This window comes from Coregonus lavaretus (assembly GCF_964263955.1).
Source record: "Coregonus lavaretus genome assembly, chromosome: 30".
Taxonomy (NCBI): Eukaryota; Metazoa; Chordata; class Actinopteri; order Salmoniformes; family Salmonidae; genus Coregonus; species Coregonus lavaretus.
This window is the reverse complement of record NC_140017.1, coordinates 30232576-30255236: the sequence shown is the minus strand read 5'-3', so window position 1 is coordinate 30255236 and position 22661 is coordinate 30232576. Positions and strand designations below refer to the sequence as shown.

The window sequence follows — 22661 nt, the reverse complement described above, 5'->3', positions numbered from 1 at the left end:
CAGTTCGCCCTCCATGTACATCTAAGTGCAATACATACTGCTCTGTTCTGGACCAACTGCAATTTTCCTATATCCTTCTTTGTCGCATATGACCACACAACTGGGCAGTAGTCCAGGTTGATTTAGATGAAAGCAGAGCAACACCTTATCATGGACAGACCTCTTCCCATTTTAGCAACCATTGAGTCTATATGTTTTGACCATGACAACTTGCTATCTAGGGTTACACCGAGCAGTTTAGTCTCCTCAACTTGCTCAATCGCCACATTATTCAGTAATAACTCTAGATGAGGTTTAGGGTTGAGTGGGTGATTTGGCCCAAAGACTATGCTTTTAGTTTGAGAATTGCTATTTTTGGGCAGCACAATGACCTTTGCCTCCCTTCAGGCCTGACTGCACACACCGTCTTCTAGGCTTAAATTGAAGATGTGCCAAACTCTTTCACACCAATTTTGCGGAACTCAAAACTACAGCGATTGTCTTTCATTATTTGGTCCGTTATGAATATTAGGGTTCAGCATTTGTTGTTTGTATGTCATGCCTAGGGCTGTGGCGGTCATGACATTTTGTCAGCCGGTGATTGTCAAGCAAATAACTGCCAGTCTCACGGTAATTGACCATTAATTAACATAAACACATGTATTTATTTTAGACAGGTCTAAAGAAACATGATATGAAGAAAATGTAGCCTATTTCAGAAGAACAGAATAGCATACTCTGAGTTGTCCTTATGTTAGGCCCTTATCTGGCTATGCCAAATGGCTGTGGGCTACACTAGTTCATTTAGCAGATAAGAATTATGTGGCATTATTTTCTAGTATGAAGAATTCAATTGAACAAAGCTGAATAAAAAAGAAAGGATATTTTCTCCAAATGATTTCAAAGTGCGGCTATTCTGTGTTGAGCGGTTAACAAAGAAACTGGTCCTTCCTATATGCTTAATTTAGAGTTATTTATGCAACTTTAGTTGTGATACAAGCGTTGGGCTATATGTTTAGATTTTTAATACATTCTAAGGCTGCATGATGGTACTGATGATTTGAAAAAAGTTGCATGAAAGGCATGAGCTCTGATTTGTTTGTTGTGCAGGCTGCACACACTTCATCAGTCTCTCATTCACAGTTTGACAAGCACTTGATAATATTCTCACCAAGCCTTGTATTTCCCAGCGGCATCCCCCTTGTGTGGCTGTTGTGCCCTTGGGCTGAATATAATAATTATAATTCCCTTCTCCCAGCTGCCGTGCTCCAAAGCACCTCTCACTCACATGGCTCTCTCCGATATCTCAATTCTTATTTGCCAATGCCCGTCACGTGATCGGGTCCTTCTCACAGGCAGTTCAGTTAAGAAGTAGGCTACAAGTGACAGACACATCGGGGCGTAACTGCGCGCATCCCTCTTATCGAATTCCGAGGCGCATCTTGAAGATGTTAGAACCGTCTACATTTAGCCTGCCTTTCGTCAGCCAACAAGATGAGAACAGCAAAACCACTAGCCTGTCAATCTACTATCCCCCATAGGACAAAAGTTGACCTATTCTATTGGTCAACTTGTCCTTCTGTGCAATAAATAAATATTCCAAACAAACTGGGACAGTTGTGGGATGCGATAGATCCCAAATTAATACAACCACTCACATCAAAAAACCTTTTAAAAGCAATGAGGCTGATGCAACAGATCAGAACGTTTAGCTTAAAATGTTGATTTCTTCACATTATAAGCGCAGAAATGCACACACTGCCTGCAGTAGGCTATAAGTGCGAATGTTCCAAAATGCAATCAATTAGCGGGAGAACACTGTTCTCGAATGTCACCGGCAAATGCAATTATGCATGTAATGCTTTATTAAAAAGCTTCCCCAAACATGAAACTCACGCGCAGCCTATGTATGCCATTTAGGCTCTACACCGGTTATAAAGCGGTTTAATGTACTTAATTTTAAGAAGTTATTTGGCCACTTTAGTTGTGATACAAACCTTATGAAACCATATAGGCCTATGGGCTAGGCTACATGAGGTGTGCGACTATGATTTAGAAAAGTCACACAAAAAAGACATGGGCTGTTTCTTGCCTTAATGCACAAGCTGGGCATCATTTCACAAGTGATAATACATCATTCACAAGTGATAGGCTAATATTGTCACCCATCAGACTATTCTTAATTTTTTATGTAGTCTTTACATATACTAAATAATATATGTGTAAAATTAGTTTTGATTTAGAATGGACGATGATCATCCACCTGATACATGTCCCGTGGTGCATGCGAAAACAAATACATGTCCCGTGGTTCATTTTCATGCCAGCCAGGTAGGCTATACTCCTGTTGTAAAGCGAAGCGATGTGCTTAATATTAGAAAAGTTGATAAATAAATATAGTAGGCCTAGCCTATAGAAAGCTGATGGGATCCTCCTCTTTTTAATAGAGGCCATCACTCTGTTTTCTCACGCAATTGCATAGCCTATAGAAATGTTGCAGTGGTCTAAGGCACTGCATCGCAGTGCTAGCTGTGCCACTAGAGATCTTGGTTCGAATCCAGGCTCTGTCGTAGCCTGCCGCGACCAGGAGACCCATGGGGCGGCGCACAATTGGCCCAGCGTCGTCCAGGGTAGGGGAGGGAATGGCTGGCAGGGGATGTAGCTCAGTTGGTAGAGCATGGCGTTTGCAACGCCAGGGTTGTGTGTTCGATAAAATAATGTATGCGCTGGATAAGAGCGTCTGCTAAATGACTAAAATGTAAATGTAAAATGTATGAGCTCATGGGCACTCATGAAGTGTTTGATTAGATTTTCAATTACATTTGCATTGATGTCAGAGTGATTTATAGGGACATTAGAGTGCTGAGTACTAGGCAGTTAGCAAGTTTGGTAGACTACTAATGACCATCAGCAGCATCAGAGCTTGAAGAAGCCTAATTACCGTAACTAAGCAGTCACGTGGAATTTGACTGACGTCATGACTTGTGACCGCCGGTGTGGCGGTAATACGGTCACCGTTACAGCCCTAGTTATGCTTAAATTTGCAAATCTTGTCAACAAAAAAGTTCTTAAAGTGGTTGGCAATATCAAAGGGTTTTGATATGAACAAGCCATCTGATTCAATTAAGGATGGAGCGGAGTTTGCTCTTTTGCCTAGAATTTCATTTAAGGTACTCCAGAGCTTTTTTACTATCATTCTTTATATAATTTATCCTTAAAAAAAAACATATATATACAGTGGGGAGAACAAGTATTTGGGAGAAGGTCATGTGGTCTGATGAGACAAAAATAGAGATTTTTGTTCTAAACTCCACTCGCCGTGTTTGGAGGAAGAAGGAGGATGAGTACAACCCCAAGAACACCATCCCAACCGTGAAGCATGGAGGTGGAAACATCATTCTTTGGGGATGCTTTTCTGCAAAGGGGACAGGACGACTGCACCGTATTGAGGGGAGGATGGATGGGGCCATGTATCGTGAGATCTTGGCCAACAACCTCCTTCCCTCAGTAAGAGCATTGAAGATGGGTCGTGGCTGGGTCTTCCAGCATGACAACGACCCGAAACACACAGCCAGGGCAACTAAGGAGTGGCTCCGTAAGAAGCATCTCAAGGTCCTGGAGTGGCCTAGCCAGTCTCCAGACCTGAACCCAATAGAAAATCTTTGGAGGGAGCTGAAAGTCCGTATTGCCCAGCGACAGCCCCGAAACCTGAAGGATCTGGAGAAGGTCTGTATGGAAGAGTGGGCCAAAATCCCTGCTGCAGTGTGTGTAAACCTGGTCAAGACCTACAGGAAACGTATGATCTCTGTAATTGCAAACAAAGGTTTCTGTACCAAATATTAAGTTCTGCTTTTCTGATGTATCAAATACTTATGTCATGCAATAAAATGCAAATTAATTACTTAAAAATCATACAATGTGATTTTATGAATTTTTGTTTTAGATTCCATCTCTCACAGTTGAAGTGTACCTATGATAAAAATTACAGACCTCTACATGCTTTGTAAGTAGGAAAACCTGCAAAATCGGCAGTGTATCAAATACTTGTTCTCCCCACTGTATATATACACTACCAGTCAAAAGTTTGGACACACATACTCACTCAAGGGTTTTTCTTTATTTTTACAATTTTTTACATTATAGAATAATAGTGACGACATCAAAACTATGAAATAACACAAATGGAATCATGTAAGTAACCCAAAAAGTGTTAAACAAATCAAAATATATTTTATATTTGAGATTCTTCAAATAGCCACCTTTTGCTTTGATGACAGCTTTGCACACTCTTGGCATTCTCTCAACCAGCTTTACCTGGAATGCTTTTCCAACATTCTTGAAGGAGTTCCCACATATGCTGAGCACTTGTTGGCTGCTTTTCCTTCACTCTGCCGTCCGACTCATCCCAAACCATCTCAATTGGGTTGAGGTCAGGGGGGTTGTGGAGGCCAGGTCATCTGATGCAGGACTCCATCACTCTCCTTCTTGGTAAAATAGCCCTTACACAGCCTGGAGGTGTGTTGGGTCATTGTCCTGTTGAAAAACAAATGATAGTCCCATTAAGCCAAGGTAGCTTAGTGGGTAAGAGCGTTGTGCCAGTAACCGAAAGGTCGCTGGTTCTAATCCCCGAGCTGACTAGGTGAAAAATCTGTCGATGTGCCCTTAAGCAAGGCACTTAACCCTAATTGCTCATGTAAGTCGCTCTGGATAAGAGCGTCTGCTAAATGACTAAAATGTAAATGTAAATGTAAGCCCAAGCCAGATGGGATGGCGTATCGCTGCAGAATGCTGTGGTAGCCATGCTGGTTAAGTGTGCCTTAAATTCTAAATAAATCATAGACAGTGTCACCAGCGAAGCACCCCCACACCATAACCCCTCCTCCTCCATGCTTTACGGTGGGAACTACACATGCGGAGATCATCCGTTCACCCACACTGCGTCTCACAAAGACACGGTGGTTGGAAGTAAAAATCTCCAATTTGGACTCCAGACCAAAGGACAAATTTCCACCGGTCTAATGTCCATTGCTCGTGTTTCTTGGCCCAAGCAGGTCTCTTCTTCTTATTGGTGTCCTTTAGTAGTGGTTTCTTTGCAGCAATTCGACCATGAAGGCCTGATTCACACTCTGAACAGTTGATGTTGAGATGTGTCTGTTACTTGAACTCTGTGAAGCATTTATTTGGGCTGCAATTTCTGAGGCTGGTAACTCTAATGAACTTATCCTTGGCAGCAGAGGTAACTCTGGGTCTTTCATTCCTGTGGCGGTCCTCATGAGAGCCAGTTTCCTCATAGTGCTTGATGGTTTTTGCGACTGCACTAGAAGAAACATTCAAAGTTCTTGAAATGTTCCATATTGACTAACCTTCATGTCTTAAAGTAATGATGGACTGTCGTTTCTCTTTGCATATTTGAGCTGTTCTTGCCATAATATGGACTTGGTCTTTTACCAAATAGGGCTATCTTCTGTATACCCACCCCTACCTTGTCACAACACAACTGATTGGCTCAAACGCATTAAAAAGGAAATAAATTCCACAAATTAACTTTTAAGAAGGCACACCTGTTAATTGAAATGCATTCCAGGTGACTACCTCATTGAAGCTGGTTGAGAGAATGCCAAGAGTGTGCAAAGCTGTCATAAAGGCAAAGGTTGGCTATTTGAAGAATCTCAAATATAAAATATATTTTTATTTGTTCAACACTTTTGGTTGCTACATGATTCCATATGTGTTATTTCATCGTTTTAAAGTCTTCACTATTAATCTACAATGTAAATAATAGTACAAATAAAGAAAAACCCTTGCATGAGTAGGTGTGTCCAAACCTTTGACTGGTAAAGTGTGCATATATATTGTTTTTTTGGGGGGGGTAGATCACCTTTAATATTGCAGATAGATTGTAGCTTCCATCAATGTAATTGTCTGCACCATTTCCAATCCCCCATATATATATTTTTTAATATATACACTGCATTTGGAAAGTATTCAGACCCCTTGACTCTTTCCACATTTTAAGTTACAGCCTTATTCTAAAATGGATTAAATAAATAAATAAATCCTCATCAATCTACACACAATACCCCATAATGACAAAGCGAAAACAGGTTTTTAGAAATGTTTGCAAATGTATTAAATATAAAAAATAGATACCTTATTTACATAAGTATTCAGACCCTTTGCTATGAGACTCGAAATTGAGCTCAGGTGCATCCTGTTTCCATTGATCATCCTTGAGATGTTTCTACTTCATTGGAGTCCACCTGAGGAAAATTCAAATGATTGGACATGATTTGGAAAGGCACACACCTGTCTATATAAGGTCGCACAGTTGACAGTGCATGTCAGAGCAAACACCAAGCCATGAGGTCAAAGGAATTGTCCGTAGAGCTCCGAGACAGGATTGTGTCGAGGCACAGATCTGGGGAAGGGTACCAAAACATTTCTGCATTATTGAAAGTCCCCAAGAACACTGGCCTCCATCATTCTTAAATGAAAGAAGTTTGGAACCACCAAGACTCTTCCTAGAGCTGGCCGCCTGGCCAAACTGAGCAATCGGGGGAGAAGGGCCTTGGTCAGGGAGGTGACCAAGAACCCGATGGTTACTCTGACAGAGCTCCAGAGTTTCTCTGTGGAGATGGGAGAACCTTCCAGAAGGACAACCATCTCTGCAGCACTCCACGAATCAGGCATTTATAGTAGAGTGGCCAGTCGGAAGCCACTCCTCAGTAAAAGGCATATGACGGCACGCTTGGAGTTTGCCAAAAGTCACCTAAAGACTCTCAGACCATGAGAAACAAGATTATCTGGTCTGATGAAGCCAAGATTGAACTCTTTGGCCTGAAGGCCAAGCATCATGTCTGGAGGAAACCTGTCACCATCCCTACGGTGAAGCATGGTGGTGGCAGCATCATGCTGTGGGGATGTTTTTCAGCGGCAGGGCTGGGAGACTAGTCAGGATCGAGGCAAAGATGAACGGAACAAAGTACAGAGAGATCCTTAATGAAAACCTGCTCCAGAGCGCTCAGGACCTCAGACTGGGGCAAAGTTTAACTTTCCAACAGGACAACAACCCTAAGCACACAGCCAAGACAACGCAGGAGTTGTTTTGGGACAAGTCTCTGAATGTCGTTGAGTGGCCCAGCCAGAGCCCGGACTTGAACCCGATCTAACATCTCTGGAGATACCTGAAAATCTCTGTGCAGCAACACTCCCCATCCAACCTGACAGAGCTTGAGTGGATCTGCAGAGAAGAATGGGAGAAACTCCCGAAATACAGGTGTGCCAAGCTTGTAGCGTCATACCCAAGAAGACTTGAGGCTGTAATCGCTGCCAAAGGTGCTTCAACAAAGCATTTTATAAATGAGCAAAAATGTATAATCTGTTTTTGCTTTGTCATTATGGGGTATTGTGTGTAGATTGAGGGGGAAAAAACAATTAAATCAATTTTAGAATAAGGCTGTAACCTAACAAAATGTGGAAGAAGTCAAGGGGTCTGAATACTTTCAGAAGGCACTGTATATTTATATAATTTATCTTTGTTCCATAGTAAATAAAAATGTTTCTGACCGTTTGAGCAAAGCTGTAAAATCAGAAATGGTTGAAGTAGATTGTTGTTTCATTAATATATGTGCATGTGTGTTGCTGCGTTAGTGTTTTCTTGTGTGGTTGTGTGTGAATAATATACTTATGTTAGTCTTTTACAACTCCTTTCTTTGTTTCCAGGAGAGCACTGTGCATCAGGGTCGATGGAGGCGTGTACTGCTGTGTCAGATGACGCCATGTTCAGAGACAAACTCAAACACATGGGCAAATGTAAGGCATCCTCTACCGGCAGGCCACTCAATACACATTATTACCATCCCCTGTGTCTCTTTGTCAACGGCCAGTTAACTAACTCAATCACGAGGACAGCACACTTATGCAAACCCTTTTTACAATCCTTTGTTCCGGTAATTTATTTTGTGATGATACTGTTGTCTTCTCTCCCACCTAGCAACAAGAAAGAAGCTGTTTGAAATTGCCAGATCATTCTCTGACAAGACTAGGAGAAGAAAGTTTAAAAAAAGAACGCTCCTGAAGCACCAGTCGTATCCTTCATTGCCAGTCGATTCTAATTTCAAATCGGAAACATTGGATGGGTTCCGTTTTTGTAGTGATGGCTTTTTATAGAACTCAATGTTCAAGTACCACATACTGTATAAAACAGATGTATATGTATCAATATGCAGGCCTTTAGGTGTTTCCCTTGACCATATCCCCTCTAAGACTGGGCACAGCTAACTCCACAGCCAACCTCCTGGAGGATGTGGAGGGAAGCCCAGAAGATGGCCAGCCCAGAAGATCAGACACTCAGGAAGACGATGTGCCACTCAAGGAGCCGTTGTCATGGTGAAAACCTGTGTTCTTCCCTGTTGTGAATTGTATCACTTTACTCTGTGTAACTACTATAACTGCTCAAATCAAACATTATTAGGGGGGATGTTGACTTAAATCCTTTGTTTATAGATGGGCCTTTTGGCTGTAATCTGACAAACATGTCACCTCCTCCATTTCAGATCCTCCAAGGCTGCACCACATCAGGGTTTCCATGGTGACAGCAGAATGACCCATGGCTGGTGACCACGCAATACTTTGGTTCCTCCCTCCCCTAACACAGACCAGCCAATCCCAGGCCCAGAAGTGACCTGGGACCACCCCCTCGCCCATGAGGAGAGGAAGCAGACTGCTACCACCTCTCCTTAACTCTGACTGTTCATAACCACATTGGATGACATAAGTGTATCATAACTCTTCATTAATATATGATTTCATATGTAAAGGGAAGATGCATTAGTCTTTTGACAGTTAATTTTTTTGTATCAGCTCCCTTTAATCCCCATTGCAGAATGCATGGCAGCCTTGGTGGTGATGATCTTAACATATGGACTCATCTAGTGTTACCAGTTTAATCTCTTTTATATGGCTGGGGTAGGTCACTCCAGAGCCAAAGTGTGCACAAGCACCTCTGAAATGTCCACTCCCAGTACCCATGTGTTGCTATGCCCATTTGGTCACAGTTTTAAACAGACAGTAACCAGTGATGATGTGGCAAGTTTTTATACACTGCTCAAAAAAATAAAGGGAACACTAAAATAACACATCCTAGATCTGAATGAATGAAATAATCTTATTAAATACTTTTTTTCTTTACATAGTTGAATGTGCTGACAACAAAATCACACAAAAATTATCAATGGAAATCAAATTTATCAACCCATGGAGGTCTGGATTTGGAGTCACCCTCAAAATTAAAGTGGAAAACCACACTACAGGCTGATCCAACATTGATGTAATGTCCTTAAAACAAGTCAAAATGAGGCTCAGTAGTGTGTGTGGCCTCCACGTGCCTGTATGACCTCCCTACAACGCCTGGGCATGCTCCTGATGAGGTGGCAGATGGTCTCCTGAGGGATCTCCTCCCAGACCTGGACTAAAGCATCCGCCAACTCCTGGACAGTCTGTGGTGCAACGTGGCATTGGTGGATGGAGCGAGACATGATGTCCCAGATGTGCTCAATTGGATTCAGGTCTGGGGAACGGGCGGGCCAGTCCATAGCATCAATGCCTTCCTCTTGCAGGAACTGCTGACACACTCCAGCCACATGAGGTCTAGCATTGTCTTGCATTAGGAGGAACCCAGGGCCAACCGCACCAGCATATGGTCTCACAAGGGGTCTGAGGATCTCATCTCGATACCTAATGACAGTCAGGCTACCTCTGGCGAGCACATGGAGGGCTGTGCGGCCCCCCAAAGAAATGCCACCCCACACCATGACTGACCCACCGCCAAACCGGTCATGCTGGAGGATGTTGCAGTCAGCAGAACGTTTTCCACGGCGTCTCCAGATTCTGTCACGTATGTCACGTGCTCAGTGTGAACCTGCTTTCATCTGTGAAGAGCACAGGACGCCAGTGGCGAATTTGCCAATCTTGGTGTTCTCTGGCAAATGCCAAACGTCCTGCACGGTGTTGGGCTGTAAGCACAACCCCCACCTGTGGACGTCGGGCCCTCATACCACCCTCATGGAGTCTGTTTCTGACCGTTTGAGCAGACACATGCACATTTGTGGCCTGCTGGAGGTCATTTTGCAGGGCTCTGGTAGTGCTCCTCCTGCTCCTCCTTGCACAAAGGCGGAGGTAGCAGTCCTGCTGCTGGGTTGTTGCCCTCTTACGGCCTCCTCCACGTCTCCTGATGTCCTGGCCTGTCTCCTGGTAGCGCCTCCATGCTCTGGACACTACGCTGACAGACACAGCAAACCTTCTTGCCACAGCTCGCATTGATGTGCCATCCTGGATGAGCTGCACTACCTGAGCCACTTGTGTGGGTTGTAGACTCCGTCTCATGCTACCACTAGAGTGAAAGCACCGCCAGCATTCAAAAGTGACCACAACATCAGCCAGGAAGCACAGGAACTGAGAAGTGGTCTGTGGTCACCACCTGCAAAACCAGTCCTTTATTGGGGGTGTCTTGCTAATTGCCTGTAATTTCCACCTGTTGTCTATTCCATTTGAACAACAGCATGTGACATTTATTGTCAATCAGTGTTGCTTCCTAAGTGGACAGTTTGATTTCACAGAAGTGTGATTGACTTGGAGTTACATTGTGTTGTTTAAGTGTTCCCTTTATTTTTTTGAGCAGTGTACAACACCTCAACTAGAATCACAGCTCAATCCAAGTTCAATCCCATTTTTCCTGAAAGTTCAGGACTCAGAAACAACTTGTGAACAGAGACTCTAATATTACAGTCGACTCCCGCTTGTAAATCTGGAGTTGCCTCAGAGCAATTTGACAGGAGATAATATCATCAGAGACCTGTGTGTGTCAGTCAAGGGGTTGTTATTCAAGTTGCCATGCTCAAACGTCAACAAACCCTTCTGCTGCACCCCCCTATTTCAAAGAGGCATTCAAACCTGCCAAAATTGTCAATTGTTTCTAGCGGGTCATATTTCATCCCATATTGTTGTGTATGTGTAACTAAATGCCAAGCGTTACCTTTAATCCCATTTCAGGAACTCTGACAAACTTCTTAAGATTTCATGTGAACTGAAATATCACTCAAGCTAACTGACTGCCATATCTCACGATTCTCATGTCTTTTTCAATAGAGCATTTATATACTAACCCTATCTCATTGAGAATAAGGAGGGGCGCATATTGCTGAATTCCAGTGTTATTAATGAGTACACAATATAACTAGTATAAATATTTGATAAACAAATATGCCAGTGATCTGTGCACATTGTTGATAAAAGTGTTTTGTTATGTGGTGTAATGGGAAATGAACCGCTTGTAATGGGAAGTGTTGGGTACGGAGAGAGCAGAGCAGAACATGATATGGATGATGCCTCTGTGAGGTGAGGACTGGCATTGATCTTGCTGTTGGATGTATCGGTAGAAAAGAGCTGTGATATGAGCTTCAACAGACAGGAGCTAGATTTAAAATCAACCCTTTGAGCCACTAGCTGATTCGCAAGGTTTCACGTTGATCCGTCACTTTCCCAACTATTGGAAATTATTACCGGTTGCAGTCTGATTCTGAAGCCTTCTCCCCAAAGTGTGCTTTTTGCTCACGATCGTTAAAAAGGAAGAGACTGGTGTAGGAAATACAGTGGGGGGAAAAAGTATTTAGTCAGCCACCAATTGTGCAAGATCTCCCACTTAAAAAGATGAGAGAGGCCTGTAATTTTCATCATAGGTACACGTCAACTATGACAGACAAATTGAGAAAAAAAATTCCAGAAAATCACATTGTAGGATTTTTAATGAATTTATTTGCAAATTATGGTGGAAAATAAGTATTTGGTCACCTACAAACAAGCAAGATTTCTGGCTCTCACAGACCTGTAACTTCTTCTTTAAGAGGCTCCTCTGTCCTCCACTCATTACCTGTATTAATGGCACCTGTTTGAACTTGTTATCAGTATAAAAGACACCTGTCCACAACCTCAAACAGTCACACTCCAAACTCCACTATGGCCAAGACCAAAGAGCTGTCAAAGGACACCGGAAACAAAATTGTAGACCTGCACCAGGTTGGGAAGACTGAATCTGCAATAGGTAAGCAGCTTGGTTTGAAGAAATCAACTGTGGGAGCAATTATTAGGAAATGGAAGACATACAAGACCACTGATAATCTCCCTCGATCTGGGGCTCCACACAAGATCTCACCCTGTGGGGTCAAAATGATCACAAGAACGGTGAGAAAAAATCCCAGAACCACACGGGGGACCTAGTGAATGACCTGCAGAGAGCTGGGACCAAAGTAACAAAGCCTACCATCAGTAACACACTACGCCGCCAGGGACTCAAATCCTGCAGTGCCAGACGTGTCCCCCTGCTTAAGCCAGTACATGTCCAGGCCCATCTGAAGTTTGCTAGAGTGCATTTGGATGATCCAGAAGAGGATTGGGAGAATGTCATATGGTCAGATGAAACCAAAATAGAACTTTTTGGTAAAAACTCAACTCATCGTGTTTGGAGGACAAAGAATGCTGAGTTGCATCCAAAGAACACCATACCTACTGTGAAGCATGGGGGTGGAAACATCATGCTTTGGGGCTGTTTTTCTGCAAAGGGACCAGGACGACTGATCCGTGTAAAGGAAAGAATGAATGGGGCCATGTATCGTGAGATTTTGAGTGAAAACCTCCTTCCATCAGCAAGGGCATTGAAGATGAAACGTGGCTGGGTCTTTCAGCATGACAATGATCCCAAACACACCGCCCGGGCAATGAAGGAGTGGCTTCGTAAGAAGCATTTCAAGGTCCTGGAGTGGCCTAGCCAGTCTCCAGATCTCAACCCCATAGAAAATCTTTGGAGGGAGTTGAAAGTCCGTGTTGCCAAGCGACAGCCCCAAAACATCACTGCTCTAGAGGAGATCTGCATGGAGGAATGGGCCAAAATACCAGCAACAGTGTGTGAAAACCTTGTGAAGACTTACAGAAAACGTTTGACCTGTGTCATTGCCAACAAAGGGTATATAACAAAGTATTGAGAAACTTTTGTTATTGACCAAATACTTATTTTCCACCATAATTTGCATATAAATTCATTAAAAATCCTACAATGTGATTTTCTGGATTTTTTTCCCTCATTTTGTCTGTCATAGTTGACGTGTACCTATGATGAAAATTACAGGCCTCTCTCATCTTTTTAAGTGGGAGAACTTGCACAATTGGTGGCTGACTAAATACTTTTTTTCCCCACTGTATGGTGGCAACTCCCTCCACCATTCTTGTAAGATTCCAATGTTTTAAAATTGATTCGTAAGAGTGACAAAGCCAAGTGCACACTTTGGGGAATTGGAACACCAAGTAATCTACTCTTCCTTCAAAAAATTGATTTACATGTAAATGGTTGATTTACTACCTCTCAAATTAAGATGGTTCCATGATTGAAACGTATGTTTTTACTATTGAAGTTTAAGATGGTTCGAATCAAATCAGCCATTTACAGTTTTTCCTTGATGTAGGAATGAGACACGTTTGAACCCCTTCTTCTCGGTCAGGGATGTTGACAGAAGACCTCATTGGTGATAGGTCATGTGTTGTACATGAGGAGAAAGGTATGTTTGTTGTACATACGGAGAAAGTTCAAGTATTGATTGTGTGAAGGGAGGCTGAATTTTGCCCCTTAGCCAATTTCTGTGTGTGTTGTCATTTTCTTGTTTGTTAGTTTTGCTCTCAGCATTTTTCTCATACAGGTCTTCACAAACTCTCTAAAAATGTTTGTCAATAAAATGAGTTAATTTCCCTTGCCATAATGAGAAAGATTTTCCACATTGCCATTATGTCACCCACTCATTTATACTGTTATTGAGCGACAGAAAGGGGGCGCCATTATCCAGCTTACTCAAACTGCCATCAGACTATCCATTCACCTTCATTGTTACTGTCATGCTATTCACATCAGTGGAGGATGCTGAGGGGAGGACAGCTCATAATAATGGCTGGAATGGCGTGAATGGAATGGCATCAAACACATAGAAACCATGTGTTGGATATCATTAAACTGATTCCACTCCAGCCATTACCACGAGCCCGTCCTCCCCAAATAAGGTGCCAGCAACCTCCTGTGATTCATATCCGTATAGGTATTTCAATTGGGCTTTTATTAAAAAATATATATATCTTACTGTTCCAGACTGTTTCAAATGTCACTCAATGATATTGGAGTGCTTTCATTTATTTCAAAAGAAGACATTCTAACTCATATCTGCAGTAGCTGAGGGAGCATCATTGACAAGACGCAGGTTACGTTTGTTTACAAAAGCCTGTGACAGTTCACCCACTGACCAGTCAGCAGGTTTATGTCTGTCTATTCCAGCATTGCATGATATCAGTTTTGTTCTTTTCAGAAAAGAGAGAAGGGAAAATGTTCTGTTTTTTATCTTCAGTTCCAGGCTTTTGACTGACATCTGAACATGAGTGCAGTTTTGTTATTGCACTGTCAAGGGCAACATTTGTCTGCATGGATTTGTGACATGATTTCAAAATGGCTTGATGTTTGATAATAATAATAATAATAATGACTGCTCATAGAAACTTGTAGATACGTTATCCTCTCAGGGAAGCTCCCATCTTCTTTCTACTGTTCTTCCATTTCCAATTTGTCCGACTTGATAAAAGCACAGTTAAGAATAGGAAACGGTACATCTAGGCCGGTAGTTTATTCCATCAGAAGCTTCAAATATCATGTTGGTGGACAGACATAATTTCAAATGCATATTGGACCTGTCTGTGCGATAGACCAAAAATCTGCATATAAGCCTAGATGTTGTACGGAAAAGAGCATACTCAAAGTAATTTCTCACTTAACCTTTTCTGACCAATAGACACACTGCACCACAAATGCTTGGTCAATGATTTTTTGTTGTTGAGATGTTTCTTAGTACAGATTCTTTTATTGTGCTGTATGTGTGCCAGACAGGGTGATATGCTTCATGATGAATGTACATGAATAGAGATGAGGCCAGTAATAGCAGACAACATGCTTGTTTACAATGCACTCATGAGCCTGCAATCTTCTATGGTTCATAACCCTATCATAAGAATGTATGCCATAGTTACTTTGAAGAACTACCACCACAGGCATGATGGTTTTCAGTCTATTTTGTATGGATCTTAGTGAGATCTGTGTGGCCTGTCCATAAACAACCCCTATAGCCCCTAACATCCAGGCATTTTTGTAGATCTGTTTCAGGACTGGACTGTAGCCAATCCTACCAGTCAATGTAGGTCAAACATACGAAAAGCATTGCTCAAGATCAAAACTGAAATACATTTAAAGAACTTCAGAATTTGTATGATTCAAAATGTGTTTGTGTCATATTTTGTAAGGACAAGGTCAGAAGCCAGTTTCTCCCCGCAAAATATGTTTAAGGTTCTTTAAGTGATTGTTGTACTCAAGATTGATTTCCAGATCAGATTTTCCTTACACATTAAGAAAGTTTCTTATAGCTATTGAAATAATCAAATTGTGTTGTACCCTGTCTGATGTGATTGTGTTACATTTGTAAAGATTTATTAACAGATTCTGCTCATTAAAGTTGTTTCTATCAATCCCTTAGACAGGATTGTCACAACTGACTCTTGAAAATAAATGTTATCGCTCAACATCAGGCTCCTGATGAGGCCTATCTCTTTGAAGAGAGAGAAAGACTTGATTTTTTAGATTTGAAGTGAAATGTTTCTAGCGAAGACAAAACATTTTGGGAATAGATACGTTACAGCCTGATTCTAAAATGGATTAAATTGTTTTTTCCCCTCATCAATCTACACACAATACCCAGTAATGACAAAGCAAAAACCGTTTATTTTTTATTTGAATGCAAATGTATTAAAAATAAAAACCGGAAATATTACATTTACATAAGTATTCAGACCCTTTACTTAGAACGTTGTTCAAGCACCTTTGGCAGCGATTACAGCCTCTTGGGTATGATGCCACAAGCTTGGCACACCTGTATTTGGGGAGTTTCTCCCATTATTCTCTGCAGATCCTCTCAAACTCTGTCAGGTTGGATGGGGAGCTTCTCATGGTCTGAGAGTCCTTTAGGTGCCTATTGGCAAATTCCAAGCGGGTTGTCATGTGCCTTTTACTGAGGGGTGGCTTCCGTCTGGCCACTCTACCATAAAGGCCTGATTGTGGAGTGCTGCAGAGATGGTTGTCCTTCTGGAAGGTTCTCCCATCTCCACAGAGGAACTCTGGAGCTCTGTCAGAGTGACCATCGGGTTCTTGGTCACCTCCCTGACCAAGGCCCCTCTCCCCTGATTGCTCAGTTTGGCCGGGCGGACAGCTCTAGGAAGAGTCTTGGTGGTTACAAACTTCTTCCATTTAAGAATGATGGAGGCCACTATGTTCTTGGGGACCTTCAATGCTGCAGACATTTTTTGGTACCCTTCCCCAGATCTGTGCTGCGACACAATCCTGTCTCGGAGCTCTACGGACAATTTCTTTGACCTCATGGCTTGGTTTTTGCTCTGACATGCACTGTCAACTGTGGGACCTTTTATAGACAGATGTGTGCCTTTCCAAATCATGTCCAATCAATTGAATTGACCACAAGTGGACTCCAATCGTTGTAGAAACATCTTAAGGATGATCAATGGAAACAGGATGCACCTGAGCTCAGTTTCGAGTCTCAGAGCAAAGGGTCTGAATACTTATGTAAATAATGTATTTCTGTTTTTTATTTTTAATACATTTGCAAAAAATTCTAAAAACCCGTTTTCGCTTTGTCATTATGGGGTATTGTGTGTAGATTGATGAGGAAAAACATTAATTTAATCAATTTTAGAATAAGGCTGTAACGTAACAAAATGTGGGAAAAGGGAAGGGGTCTGAATACTTTCCGAATGCACTGTATACAGGGGGTACCGGTACCAAGCCAATATGCGGGGGTACATGTTAGTAAAGGGAATTGAGGTAACATGTACATGTAGGTAGGGGTAAAGTGACTATGCATAGATAATAAACAGCGAATAGCAGCAGTGTAAAAAAGAAAAGGGTGTGGGTGGTCAATGCAAATTGTCCGGGTAGCAATTTGAATAATTGTTCAGCATTCTTATGGCTTGGGGGTAGAAGCTGTTAAGGAGCCTTTTGGACCTAGACTTGGTTCTCCGGTACCGCTTGCTGTGCGGTAGCAGAGAAAACAGTCTATGACTTGGGTGGCTGGAGTTTGACAATTTTTTGGGCCTTCCTCTGACACCGCCTAGTATAGAAGTCCTGGATGGCAGGAAGCTTGGCCCCAGTGATGTACTGGGCCGTACGCACTACTCTCTGTAGTGCCTTGAGGTCGAATGCTGAGCAGTTGCCATACCAGGCGGGGATGCAACCAGTCAGGATGCTCTCGATGGTGCAGCTGTAGAACTTTTTGAGGATCTGGGGACCCAAGCCAAATCTTTTCAGTCTCCTGAGGGGGAATAGGCATTGTCGTGCCCTTTTCACAACTGTCTTGGTGTGTTTGGACCATGATAGTTTGTTGGTGATGTGGACACCAAGGAACGTGAAGCTCTCGACCCGCTCCACTACAGCCCCATCGATGTGAATGGGGGTGTGTTCGGCCCTCCTTTTCCTGTAGTCCACGATCATACTATAGTGCACCGGTTGCACACTCCTTTCTTGTTATATTCAGAAAGGAATATAGGTTCAGTATAAACAATCTTTGGTATAGTGACATTCTTGTTTTATGAATGTTAAAGGTCACATCATGTGACCATTGACAAATGTGTGTCATGTCATGATGTGCCCCATCCCCCAATGTAAATTATGAAAATGTGGACAAAGATTTTTTATTTAATGAGTCCGACGCGAAGGATATACTGTTTCTCCGAGACCAGGCCCAAGTCCCCATCATTCGCATTAAGAAATAAACGAAGGTACAGGGGGCGGAGATCGGGGTGCCTTTTGAGAATTTGTCGGCGAGGGGGTAACCCGCCTCTACCATCCGTTCTACTGGCCAACGTGCAATCACTCGAGAATAAACTGGATGAGCTCCGTTCGAGACTATCCTACCAACGGGACATTAAAAACTGTAATATCTTATGTTGCTCCAAGTCGTGGCTGAACGACGACATGGATAATTTACAGTGCTTTGCAAAAGTATTCATCCCCCTTGGCGTTTTCCCTATTTTGTTGCATTACAACCTGTAATTTAATAAGATTTTTATTTGGATTTCATGTAATGGACATACACAAAATAATCCAAATTGGTGAAGTGGAATGAAAATAATAACTTGTTTCAAGAAATTCAAAAAATTAAAATTCAAAAATTTAAAAAAATAAAATAAAATAAAAAGTGGTGCATGCATATGTATTCACCCCCTTTGCTATGAAGCCCCAAATAAGATCTGGTGAAACCAGTTACCTTCAGAAGTCACATAATTAGTTAAATAAAGTCCACCTGTGTCACATGATCTGTCACATGATCTTAGTATATATATACACCTGTTCTAAAAGGCCCCAGAGTCTGCAACACCACTAAGCAAGGGGCACCACCAAGCAAGCGGCACCATGAAGACCAAGGAGCTCTCCAAACAGGTCAGGGACAAAGTTGTGAAGAAGTACAGATCAGGGTTGGGTTATGAAAAACATTTCTGAAACTTTGAACATCCCACGGAGCACCATTAAATCCATTATAAAAAATGGAAAGAATATGGCACCACAACAAACCTGCCAAGAGAGGGCCGCCCACCAAAACTCACGGACCAGGCAAGGAGGGCTTTAATCAGAAAGGCAACAAAGAGACCAAAGATAACCCTGAAGGAGCTGCAAAGTTCCACAGCGGAAATTGGAGTATCTGTCCATAGGGCCACTTTAAGCCGTACACTCCACAGAGCTGGGCTTTACGGAAGAGTGGCCAGAAAAAAGCCATTGCTTAAAGAAAAAAATAAGCAAACACGTTTGGTGTTCACCAAAATGCATGTGGGAGACTCCCCAAACATATGGAAGAAGGTACTCTGGTCAGATGAGACTAAAATTGAGCTTTTTGGCCATCAAGGAAAACGCTATGTCTGGCGCAAACCCAACACCTCTCATCACCCCGAGATCACCATCCCCACAGTGAAGCATGGTGGTGGCAGCATCATGCTGTGGGGATGTTTTTCATCGGCAGGGACTGGGAAACTGGTCAGAATTTAAGGAATGATGGATGCCGCTAAATACAGGGAAATTCTTGACGGAATCCTGTTTCAGTCTTCCAGAGATTTGAGACTGGGACGGAGGTTCACCTTCCAGCAGGACAATGACCCTAAGCATACTGCTAAAGCAACACTCAAGTGGTTTAAGGGGAAACATTGAAATGTCTTGGACTGGCCTTGTCAAAGCCCAGACCTCAATCCAATTGAGAATCTGTGGAACCCATCCAACTTGAAGGAGCTGGAGCAGTTTCACCTTGAAGAATGGGCAAAAATCCCAGTGGCTAGATGTGCCAAGCTTATAGAGACATACCCCAAGAGACTTACAGCTGTAATTGCTGCAAAAGGTGGCTCTACAAAGTATTGACTTTGGGGGGGTGAATAGTTATGCACGCTCAAGTTTGTTTGCCTTATTTCTTGTTTGTTTCACAATAAAAAATATTTTGCGTCTTCAAAGTGGTAGGCATGTTGTGTAAATCAAATGATACAAACCCCCAAAATATCAATTTTAATTCCAGGTTGTAAGGCAACAAAATAGGAAAAATGCCAAGGGGGGTGAATACTTTCGTAAGCCACTGTACAGTTGGCTGGGTTTTCTGTGCATCGGCAGGACAGAAAAGCTACGTCCGGTAAGACGAGGGGTGGTGGTGTGTGTCTATTTGTCAATATCTGCTGGTGCGCGTTGTCTAATATTAAAGTCTCAAGGTATTGCTCGCCTGAGGTAGAGTACCTCATGATAAGCTGTAGACCACACTATCTACCAAGAGAGTTGTCATCTATATTTTTCGTAGCTGTCTATTTACCACCACAAACAAATGCTGGTGCTAAGACTGCACTCAACGAGCTGTATAAGGCCATAAGCAAACAAGAAAATGCTAATCCAGAAGTGCCGCTCCTAGTGGCTGGGGACTTTAATGCAGGCAAACTTAAATCCGTTTTACCTCATTTCAACCAGCATGTCACATGTGCAACCAGAGGAAAAAAAACTCTAGATCACCTTTACTCCACACACAGACACGCATACAAATATCTCCATCGCCCTCCATTTTGCAAATCTGACCATAATTCTATCCTCCTGATTCCTGCAAAAACTAAAGCAGGTTGTACCAGTGACTCGCTCAGTACGGAAGTGGTCAGATAACTCGGATGCTATGCTACAGGACTGTTTTGCTAGCACAGACTGGAATATTTTCCGGGATTCATCCAACGGCATTGAGGAGTATACCACCTCAGTCACCGGCTTCATCAATAAGTGCATCGATGACTTCGTCCCCACAGTGACCGTACATACATATCCCAACCAGAAGCCATGGATTACAGGCAACATACGCACCAAGCTAAAGGCTAGTGCTGCCACTTTCAAGGAGCGGGACACTAATCCGGACGCTTATAAGAAATCCCGCTATGCCCTCAGACGAACCATCAAACAGGCAAAGCGTCAATACAGGACTAAGATTGAATCGTACTACACCGGCTCTGACACTCAGGGCTTGCAAACTATTACGGACTACAAAGGGAAACCCAGCTGCGAGCTGCCCAGTGACGCAAGCCTACCAGACGGGCTAAATGCCTTTCATGCTCGCTTCGAGGCAATCAACACTGAAGCATGCATGAGAGCACCAGCTGTTCCGGACGACTGTGTGATCACGCTCTCCGTAGCCAATGTGTTCAAGACCTTTTAAACAGGTCAACATGGATGGATTACCAGGACGGGTTACCAGGACGGGTACTCCGAGCATGCGCTGACCAACTGGCCAGTGTCTTCATTGACATTTTCAACCTCTCCCTGACTGAGTGTAATACCTACATGTTTCAAGCAGACCACCATAGTCCCTGTGCCCAAGAAAGCAAAGGTAACCTGCCTAAATGACTACCGCCCTGTATCACTCATGTCGGTAGCCATGAAGTGCTTTGAAAGGCTGGTCATGGCTCACATCAACACCATCATCCCGGAAACCCTAGACCCACTTCAATTTGCATATCGCCCCATCAGATCCACAGATTACGCAATCTCAATCGCACTCCACACTGCTCTTTCCCACCTGGACAAAAGGAACACCTATGTGAGAATGCTGTTCATTGACTCCAGCTCAGCATTCAACACCATAGTACCCACAAAGCTCATCACTAAGCTAAGGACCCTGGGACTAAACACCTCCCTCTGCAACTGGATCCTGGACTTCCTGACGGGCCGCCCCCGGGTGGTAAAGGTAGGCAACAACACATCTGCCACGCTTATCCTCAACACGGGGGCCCCTCAGGGGTGCGTGCTTAGTCCTCTCCTGTACTCCCTGTTCACCCACGACTACGTGGCCAAGCACAACTCCCAACACCATCATTAAGTTTGCTGACAACACAACGGTGGTAGGCCTGATCACTGACAACGATGATACAGCCTATAGGGAGAAAGTCAGAGACCTGGCAGTGTGGTGCCTGGACAACAACCTCTCCCTCAACGTGAGCAAGATAAAGGAGATGATTGTGGACTACAGGAAAAGGAGGACCGAAACACCCCCATTCACATCGACGGGCTATAGTGGAGCGGGTTGAGAGTTTCAAGTTGTTTGGTGTCCACATCACCAACAAACTATCATGGTCAAAATACACCAAGGGAGTCTTGAAGAGGGCACGACAATGCCTTTTCGCCCTCAGGAGACTGAAAAGACTTGGCATGGGTCCCCAGATCCTCAAAAAGTTATACAGCTGCACCATCGAGAGCATCCTGACCGGTTGCATCACCGCCAGGTATTGCAACTGCTCGGCATCCGACTGTAAGGCGCTACAGAGGGTAGTGCGTACAGCCCAGGACATCACTGGGGCCAAGCTTCCTGCCATCCAGGACCTATATACTAGGCGGTGTCAGAGGAAGGCCCAAAAAATTGTCAAAGACTCCAGTCACCCAAGTCATAGACTGTTCTCTCTGATACCGCACGGCAAGCGGTACTGGAGTGCAAAGTTGAGGTCCAAAAGGCTCCTTAACAGCTACTACCCTCAAGCCATAAGACTGCTGAACAATTAATAAAATGGCCACCCGGACTATAAACATTGACCCCCCCCCCTCTTTGTTTTTATATTGCAGCTACTCGTTTTTTATTATCTATGCATAGTCACTTTAACCCAACCTACATATACAAATTACCTCGACTAACCTGTACCCCGCACATTGACTCGGTACTGGTACCCCTTGTATTAACCTCGTTATTATAATTTTATTGTGTTACTTTTTATTGTATTTTTTTACTTTAGTTTATTTTATAAATATTTTCTTAACTCTATTTCTTATACTGCATTGTTGGTTAAGGGCTTGTAAGTAAGCATTTCACGGTTTGGTCTACACCTGTTGTATTTGGCGCATGTGACAAATACCATTTTATTTGAAATGTAACTTTGTTGTCCCCTCCCCACAGCTTTTAGCTTCAACAGAAAATGAGTTCTGGTTTGAAATATAACATATTTGTGATATATACCATTTGCCGTTGCAATAGAACGTGCACAGCAAGAGAGAC

The 22661-nt window shown here is 43.0% G+C and overlaps 1 protein-coding gene and 1 long non-coding RNA gene across 2 annotated transcripts in view; both read left to right on the top strand.

The window, feature by feature from the left end:
- LOC311106286 (CUE domain-containing protein 1-like) overlaps positions 1 to 9385 on the top strand; it is a 59690-nt gene extending 50305 nt beyond the window's left edge. The window contains exons 8-11 of the mRNA XM_084148573.1: positions 7702 to 7791; positions 7973 to 8066; positions 8245 to 8367; positions 8535 to 9385. Coding sequence (XP_084004699.1) covers positions 7702 to 7791; positions 7973 to 8066; positions 8245 to 8367; position 8535 — 308 coding nt within the window. The 3' untranslated portion in view covers positions 8536 to 9385. The remainder of the gene's footprint in view (positions 1 to 7701; positions 7792 to 7972; positions 8067 to 8244; positions 8368 to 8534) is intronic.
- A 3774-nt stretch (positions 9386 to 13159) lies between these two features.
- Positions 13160 to 15633, top strand: LOC311105880. Its single transcript, XR_014610289.1, has 2 exons — positions 13160 to 13367; positions 13475 to 15633. It is a non-coding gene; the product is annotated as an uncharacterized lncRNA (long non-coding RNA).
- Positions 15634 to 22661: the final 7028 nt, after the last annotated feature.